Source organism: Solanum dulcamara, chromosome 6, assembly GCF_947179165.1.
Source record: "Solanum dulcamara chromosome 6, daSolDulc1.2, whole genome shotgun sequence".
Taxonomy (NCBI): Eukaryota; Viridiplantae; Streptophyta; class Magnoliopsida; order Solanales; family Solanaceae; genus Solanum; species Solanum dulcamara.
The window spans coordinates 2,487,104-2,496,481 of record NC_077242.1 but is presented as its reverse complement, the minus strand read 5'-3'; the positions used below and the strand labels follow the sequence as shown (position 1 = coordinate 2,496,481).

Below are 9,378 nucleotides of genomic sequence, written 5' to 3'. Positions count from 1 at the left end.
GAAAGAGTAATACTACCATTAAATAAGGCGTTGGACGTAAAAGCGACATGCAATGTTTGTTTCCTTACCGATGATTACATGCAAGTCAGCAATTTTTATAACAAGTTTCAGCTCTATTTATCACCTATTTCTTTGTCCTGGTGGCTCTCCCAATGGGAAGGGCAAACTTGATATCTCAACCTTTTCTTCTAATCAATCCAACATTTAAAATCGATAAACAATTAAAAACTTACCAACGTTCAAATCTTTTTACCTAGCTAAATCAACTTATTATGATTAAGTATTTTAACAAAATATAATAAATTACTATATTAATTACTTACCATCTAAACAAGTCTCTCTTGTCCGTTTTTAAATACACTTAAATATAGATTAATTATACTAACCAAAAAAAAAAAAGGGAAAAGGAATATCCTCTTTATCTATATGATTTAATTTTATCATAGTACTAGACAAAAAACATTATCACACTCGTCATCAAATTTGTCAAAGAATTAATTAAGACCAATAAGGAACAAAATACTAGAAAAAAGGCCGAGTCGTAGAGAGAGAGAGAGAAAAGGCCCCAAATAGGAAACAATTTTCTGATAATTCGAACGAAAAGCGCAATTCAAGCCCTATTTGGATTCTTGCAACTCTCAGAAAATATCGATTGTCCGATTCAGGCAAAAGCCCTATTTGGATTCTTACAATTGATCTATTCTGCCGGAACCTGTCCAGATTTGAATTCTCCACTGCATTATTCATCACGAATCACTAGTATATTTTTTTCGATTTTTTGTTGATTTTTTTTGTTAGTTAATTATTCGGTTGTGTTTTGAGATCACGACGTTGAAAATTTGTTTTTTTTTAATTGGAAGTATTGTTTAATTTGGAGTTGGACTTAGTTTGTGATGTTTGTTTGGTAGTGAATAATTCGGTTTCTGATTGATTTGGTTCTGCAAAGGGCAGAAAAGAGGATCTATAGAATTGGATTTGTTGGGTAAGAAGAAGGATATTTTTTATACTGATTCAGCACGTCATTAGGAGTTATACCTTGGAGGAGGAACTATTAAGTTGTGGCGTATAGTGAATGAAAGGGTTTACAGAAAGAAGAAAGAGATGATTTTTGTTGTTATTGTGTGGTTTGAGGAACAATGACTGGGTGGTCATTGGGTCTTCGGACAGGAAGCGATGGGTCGTTGCAGCAATTGGCACAGAATGGAGTTTTGTACTCTCAGAATAATTCGTTTGTCTTGCGTAAAGGTTCAAAGACATCACTTTCTGGTTCCAGAGAGAAGGAAAAGTTTCTTCCCTCTATTTGCAGGGTTTTGGTACGAAAGAAGGTTGGAATGCTGATTTTGGTTGCATTTGCACTATTGGCTTTTGGTGCAGGATTTTCAATGGTTAATAAAGGTCTGTTTCCTAAAGTCCTTTTGGTTTCTTTTTTGTTGAATAGAGATCTATTTATGTTTTAAACTGTAGTAGCTTTATTTGTTCTGAATGGGTTGCGAGGAGCACTGGCTCTAACACCTTATGTTAGTAGGACCAAATGCATATTGTGGATAGGTGAAGGAAACGACCAATTAAAATGAAAAATGTCGGTTTTAACACCCTCATCTCCAACTTATTCGTGGTTTTAAGGTGCTTTTGACTATGAACAAGATACATAGGCTGCCACCCATTGAGAAAGGAATTTGAGTAATTGCAACTTGGAAGGAATAAAATAAAGTCTATGTCATTTTCTAGACTGTATTATGAGTGCAATGGAGCTTTGCTGTACGCTGCCTTTTGGTGTTGTAATGTCTAGTATATTGAAGAAAAGTGTGCAAGTTTTGTTCTTGACCTCCAACTCTATTGGTGTACCCTAATATCAGGGTAAAATTTAGGTCTCCCCCCTTTCAATTTGTTTGTCTGGTTTGACTTGGCATGGAGTTTAAGAAAGTCAAGAAACTTGTGGTCTTAAATTAAAAATATGTAGATTGTACACAATGATCTTGCGGTCTTAAACATTCCACGTGAAAAGTTGAAACTAAATAGTTGCCAAAAAAGGGAAGGGCTATTCTATTTGAAGTGGACTAAAAAGGGAAGTAAGGCAAACAAATTGACACAGAGGGAGTAAAATAATAAAACAAATATAGAAACACATGGATAATTCTAGTTCTTACAAATTATATAGTTAAACTAGAGTTATATAATTTTTTTGTGAGAAGTGGCAAAACCATCAATCATCATCACCTGTATACTGCATTTTGTTTAGTATTGAAGTTGCTTTTGTAGTTTGTTATGAGATGGATTTCCTGATATTCTTACAAGATGTTTGCGATTATCAGATGATGCATCAAGGAGTTCTGAATTGGACTTCAAGGAGTGGTTTGAAAACAGCACATATCATCTATCTGCATTATTGCCTAGGAAGGTTGTGGTATGCGGTGAGAATAATGCCCAGCTTCCTCCTCCCCACGCTTTGGCTATGATACAGGCTAAAGATTCCACTGCTTTTCCCGATCCTTGTCGAAATTTTGCATTTCCTCCTCCTCCACCTGTTGATAGGAGGCGAATTGGGCCTCGACGTAAGTGTAAAGTTCACTTGTTTCCAACCCGATCTTATTTCTTAGCTTCACAAATTTGTATTTTGTCCTTTGCTTTAATCAGCATTTCTTCTCATAGTGTTGTAATTTTGGTTGTACTCTCTTTCATTTTCATTCAGCATGTCCTGTATGCTACGTTCCTGTGGAGCAAGCAATAGCTCGTATGCCTAGAGTCCCGTCACTGTCATCCGGGCTTCAGCATTTAACTTATTTCCACGAGCAAATTCCCATGAAGACTGAACCTCACAGGGGTTCTGCATTTGGTGGGTACCCTTCTTTGGTGGAGAGGAATGCTTCGTTTGACATAAAAGAGTCAATGACTGTGCATTGCGGGTGAGTTGCACTTGCCATCTTGATGCAGTCACTTGTCTTATTGTTGTTGGCTTTTGTGTTTTGTCCTCCTTCCAGAGTATTTGCTCTTTGTCTCATCCCTAATATATTTGGGTCAGATTTGTCCAAGGTTGTAGACCTGGTGATCAAACGGGGTTTGACATCGATGCAGCGGATCTAAAGGAGATGGAGCAATTCCATGACGTCATTGTGGCATCAGCCATATTTGGTACTCTATAGCTATGCTCCATATTTCATCTTTTTAATTTAATTTTTTTGAGTAAATCTAGGAGAATAAGGTAAAAGAGGATTAGAAAATGTAGCCAAGCTAGAAATGGATAGTATCAAAACCACAATCATCTATCTATAGCACTGTGAACCGCATAAGCATAGAGTAATGCAGATATGGCTGAAGAAGATGTCATATTTTGGGTTTTGGAGATATCTTGCTAGAGAGTTAGTTATGTACTACGCTGATGCATGAAGATAATCAGGCATGTATTAGCTCACCATTGGTGCCACCTAGTTCCATCTTAAGAAACAAATTTGTTGCTTGCAACTTTTCATGCGCCGCACTTATTTTGATCCTTTCAAAATTGATATTGGATAAGCAAAATTTTCATAGGTGTATTTCATCCTCTCCATCGTAATTGTGCATATTACGATCATTAGCAAAGATTTTAATATATGAATAATAGTAAAGTAGTATTTTATATATTAAGTTGTACAATATTATGAATTAGAGAAAAAAAGGATTATTTTGGTATGGATTACAATGAATTGGCTTAACTAAAATGGCTAGGGAGCAATGTTGTCTTTTTGCCAGCGCTAAAAGAGTTTGATTTTGTTTGTAAGTAGCGGTTCATTTGTAGATTTTATTTGTTTATCTTATATATGTGCCTAGAATGTATACAATGTCTACTACTACATGAGTTGGAAGTTTTTTCTGGAATAGTTTTGGATTGGATTGGATAATGTTGCCTTTGAGACCTAATATTTATCTTTTGTGGCTTCTCCAGAGATTGGGGAATTAGTATTATTTATTCCTTACCTCTATCTACATAAATTCTCTCCAGGAAATTATGACGTGATTCAACAGCCAAAGAACTTGGGTAAAATTACACTAGAAAAAGTTCCTTTCTATATGTTTGTTGATGAAGAAACAGAAGCATCCTTGAAGAATTCTAGCCTCTTGGACAGCAGAAATAGGGTTGGTTTATGGAGGATTATTCTTGTTCGCAATGTGCCTTATTCTGATGCGAGACGCAATGGGAAGGTTTGTTATCCTAGTTTTCTTCTAAATCCTCCTATCTCTTTCAAGGTTTCTCTCAAATTTTAAACCTTATCTCTAATCTGCTTTCTACCATGCTTCGAATAAGCCAAAGGTCTATCGGAAACAACCACCCTACTCCACAAAGGTAGGGGTAAGGCCTATGTACATCCTACTCTTTCCAGACCCCACTTGTGGGATTACACTGGGTTTGTTGTTGTCATCATTGTTTTTTCTCTAATCTGCTTTCTTCTAAGGGTTTGACCCGTTGAGGTTGCACAAGTGCTTGATGTAGCATTTGGGTAAGAAGAGGCATTCCCCCCCCCCAAAAAAAAATAATAATAATAATAATAATTAAATATTATATTGCTTTTAGTAACATTAAGTATCTATTGTGGGACTTAGTAGTATAGCACCGTAATCACTGTTAAGTTGGTCTTTTACACCTCTGGCTGGAAGTGATTGTTAGCAGATTGAGAGATCCTCTTATCTTTTGATTCATGCCATTTTCCAAAATAGTTTAAACTTTCTTTTTTTGATATCCGTGAAATTCCTGAGGCCTAGTGGTGCACGGTTCTAAACTTGGTGGGTAATGGGCCCATCCTCTGCACTTCTCCACTAAAATACCAAGCTTTTTGTCTACGGCAGGGTTTAAACCCGTGACATGTGCCTCGACTACACATCACTAGACCTAAGCCCTATGGCAATGTAACAGTTAAAACTTTTCTTTACAAATGGTGACGAGGACAAATCAACACTCCAAGAGGTAATAGAATATATGCGATGTCTTTTCCTCTATTTTTTTTTTGGGTGTAGAGGTTGAGGTTCTGTTATCATTCATTTGACATCAATGTGAATTGACTTCATTATATTTTTCTTTCGTAGAGTATAATTTCAGTAAATCTTTCATTTGTGAAGTGCGGATTAGAAGTAGAACATAAGAATATGGATTTGCTTGTAAGAGATGTGTATGTGGCAGGTACCTAAGCTTCTACTGCATAGGCTCTTTCCTAATGTCCGCTATTCTATTTGGATAGATGGAAAGCTTCAGCTCGTTGTGGATCCCTACCAAATTCTCGAGAGGTACATTTGGTTTTACTGCCTCTTGTGTCTTTGTATGCCCGTTGGAATACCTTGTGCTTGGAGAGATTCTACAATTAAGTTCTTGCAATGGCTAATTATTGGTGATAAGGGAAAAACGGTTTTTAATAATGGCTAGCTACTGTATATGGTTTTGATTTGGTAATAGATCTAATTCATTTTCGTTTAAGCTTCCCAGTAATAGTTTTCATCTTCTATGCACGTCATTTTTTGCCACTCTTATGATAGTACTAGTGCTAAGCTGTTAGCTGTGGGGTGAAGGTGATATTTCCTGGGTTATGACTGGGGTTGGAGCCAATGAAGGTCTGCATCATCTAAAACCAGATTGTTGTTGCTAATTTTTTTTAATATATTCTGGATTTTCGTGCAAACCCAAAAGTGTTAATGTTTGTGTAGTAATTATCATTAATGAGGTTGATTTTCCAAAAGAGAAAAAATGAAAGATAAAATACATACTTTTAATTAAGTAAAAATAATATACATACTTGTATCTTCTCATTTTAGGTATTGATCAAATGATTGTAGTAGTGGAAGTACTGAGCGATGAATGATCAATGGCCATATTGCATAATGGTATCCATCTTTTATTTGTGGGTTGCACCTTGAATGTGTTTTGTATGGGTAGTATTAGTAAGAATTTATCCGGCAGGATAGTGCAGCCCTAGGATTTTCCTATTGATGCCAATGAGTTATTGAGGATTACCTTGACAGGCGCAACAGATTGGTAGTTTATTTTCATATTTTATTTTCCTGTTGCTGTATAATTTCTTTTCGACATGGCCATGTTCTATTTGTTGTAGTGGCATGTACGGCAGCCTAGCATGAGATTCATTCTTTTTGTTGGTTTATACCTTCTAGTTGTGAGTCTCACCTCTACTTTAACTTGATGAGTTTCTTCTTTTCTATTCCTTTACTTCAGATTCTTGTGGCGCCAGAATGCTACTTTTGCTATTTCAAGGCATTATAGACGTTTTGACGTCTTTGAAGAAGCTGAAGCTAATAAAGCTGCAGGGAAGTATGATAATGTATCCATTGACCACCAAATTGATTTCTACAAGAAAGAAGGTTTAACTGCATATTCAGAGGCTAAGCTTCCTATTACTAGTGGTGAGTCCACATTTACCCCTTGTGTTCATTGGACCACTCACTCTCAAAATCTACGTATCTCATTAAACTTTCTGCAGATGTTCCTGAAGGATGTGTTATTATAAAGGAGCACATTCCCATCACAAATCTCTTCACCTGTCTGTGGTTCAATGAAGTTGATCGTTTTACTTCAAGGGACCAGTTGAGCTTTTCCACTGTTAGGGACAAATTGATGGCAAAAGTTAGCTGGAACATCAACATGTTTTTGGATTGTGAGAGGCGGAATTTCGTGATACAGGTATTCACTAAGGAAAGCCTCCCTTACTCCATCCAAAACCTAAATATTAAAGACTTCAAAAGTATTTTGATTCTTAAGTAGGGAAAAGTTGGATACGACATCGTTTTATGGTTTAGCTTGGTTATTTGCCTTATTTTTGCTGTTCATAGTATAAGAGTGTATACCAAATCTGTGCAGGCATACCATAGAGATTTACTGGAGCAAAGGGCTCACATGAGAGTTGTGAGAATTCCTCCTCCACCGGCTTTGGTTCGTGATAGTTCTTCTAGTAAATCTCCAGTAAGGAGACCTCCAAAGCACGGAAGAGGTGAAAGGAAGTCTAATTCAAGGCGACATCGAAAAGTTGGGTCTGGGAATAAGGGAAGCAGTACAACATTTTGATTTTCTTGCCTTCTTTTTTTGGCTGCAAAGAGGAAAGAATCTATTTATACAACCTATTTGTTCCTCACTATTGAGGAAAAGGTTAGGACAATTTTGATAGGTACTTGTCCAATGGGCGAAGAAAGAAATTAGTTTGCTTTTTGAGGTTGTGAATATCAATTCAATTAACATTGTAGATATCACTAATTTAAATAATAGGTTGCTCATTTCTTGTTCTGTAGATGTCATATCTATAACTTTCTCTTATAGTTTAAATCACCGCCTTTTCTGCGAGTTCGTTTATTTCAAACAAACTCAATTTCTAAGTACAAACAACTAGATTGTCGAGGTGAGACAATTGTCAATATTCACTCTTTCTAACTTTTTTAACACAAATTTTTAAAATGGAACTTAAAAGTCCTTGAAAAGGAGAATTCACAAATCACATTTTAGAATCGTTTGAGAACCACAATTTACATATCGTATTCAAGATGAATTACCAGCGCATTCAAAAAACGTGATTTACAAATTACATTTAGATTCACTGTAATTTAATTTTTTTTTGGAAATACTAGGATAACCCGTAGTCGCTACAATCTCTGCTATTACCTCTGCTCTTGGGGTGAGCACTCCACACAAGGAATGTAAACCGCACTAGACAAACCATATGTGATAAGTTCGATTCAGAAGACATTGACAGAGAATTAATCCTAAAATGACCACCCTCCAAATCAACTGAGATCATCCCGAAGGATGAACTATAAATTGCATTGAGTGATTTAAATATGTAAACCCCCCACACACAAAAAAAAAGAAAGAAGGGGGGTAGTTCGTCTATATGGAAACTTTAGGGGTTGCTTTGTCATTTAATAGAAAGCTAAGGCCAACAAAAGCAGCCATTGTTGGAAAACGGAGCAAGGAATTTGTCCACATAAACCTCTCATAAACCCCGTCTTTGCCGAGAAGAAGAAACGAACTAAAGGTACGTAAAAAATCTGAATTTTCACTCTCAATGAATCTGCTCTTAAATTTCTCTGGTCACACGATTAAACCCTTGATTTTTTTGTTTTTCTGTTTGCATCGCCGCTTTTCATATTAGGGTTAAACTTAGTTTTAGATTCTTATTTGGGTTTCCCAGGTTAAAGAATTACTATAATAAAATCTTCTTACTGATTTGTTTTTTTTGTGTGTGTTCTGAATTTTTATATGAGGTACTTTGTGTCAATTGAAATTTAGCTGTTTCTGTATTCAGATAATTTTCTGTGATAAAGATGTTTTGTACTGCATCTGCAGATCTGGATGGACAATAGATATAACATATCTTATATTGTTGGAGGAATTAGCATTAGTCCAGGAATGGGAAAGAGGAGAGGGGGGAGGAGGAGAGGAGTGACCTACCCTATGATCTAATTACATGTAGAAGGATTAGAAGATATTTATACACAGACATAGATAATTGTCTTCCTCTTTCGTTTTAAAGATGTTAGCTGGGGAATGATGCCAGGGGTAGAAAGAAGAGAAGATTTCTTTCATAGGAGAGTGTTCGTTGTATATTGAAATTGCTTGGAACTGTTGGAGCACGTATTGGTATTGAGAATTTTTCTCTAGTCCCGATAGCTGGAATTGGTTTCCGATGAGGGGAAAATAAGAAGAGGAGGTGGTACTTTAGAATGCAAAAGAGTAAGAGTTATTACTACGGGTGGATGTACCATGTGGAGGTAACATAGGATGTAATTTTCTTCTTGATCTAAAAAAGATAGTGCCATGTGTTTTGCCTTTTCCTTTGTATAAGTAAAGGATGAGTGAAATGCCGTAAGATATGGCAGAGGTATTCTAGACTCTAGACCTTTCCCTTTGTGGAAAGTAAGGAAATTTGCAGACGATGGTAAAATTCTTGGTAATGGCGTTGTATTCTCCTCTCCTACATGTTCTCTTCTTATGGGTGGTGCCGTCGTGGTTATGTAATTGATATTGGATTTCATTAGCACTCTTTGTTCTCAATTCATCACGAGTCGTTAGATATTTGATCATTTTAAAGTGTGATAGTGGAAAGTTAATTTTAAAAAATAGTTGGTAGGGTAACATTTTTTCGTCAGGCAGCATATTTGTTTGATAAAGTTATAGTTTGAAGGTTGTCAGTACTTTAGATAGTTACCATTGTTTACTGCATTGCTGGAAAAGAAAGGGACTAAACAAAGAAGTCCATGAAGACTTGGAACATTACACCACACATCATCTGATGGACTGTTGGCTGGAAAGAAACAGTAGAATTTTGTAAGGCAAAAGGACATACATACTTAGCCTTAAACACAGATGTATCGTTTTACTAGCTTTCTTGGTGCAACTTGTCTCTTGTAAATAAT

The 9,378-nt window shown here is 36.1% G+C and overlaps 1 protein-coding gene across 1 annotated transcript; it reads left to right on the top strand.

The window, feature by feature from the left end:
* The first annotated feature begins 514 nt into the window (after positions 1–514).
* Positions 515–7,258, top strand: LOC129892469 (probable hexosyltransferase MUCI70). Its single transcript, XM_055968039.1, has 9 exons — positions 515–1,395; positions 2,313–2,552; positions 2,690–2,903; positions 3,020–3,129; positions 3,977–4,176; positions 5,150–5,253; positions 6,191–6,378; positions 6,456–6,655; positions 6,833–7,258. The coding sequence occupies exons 1-9, from the start codon at positions 1,137–1,139 to the stop codon at positions 7,034–7,036; spliced, it is 1,719 nt and encodes a 572-aa protein (XP_055824014.1). The 5' UTR covers positions 515–1,136; the 3' UTR covers positions 7,037–7,258.
* Positions 7,259–9,378: the final 2,120 nt, after the last annotated feature.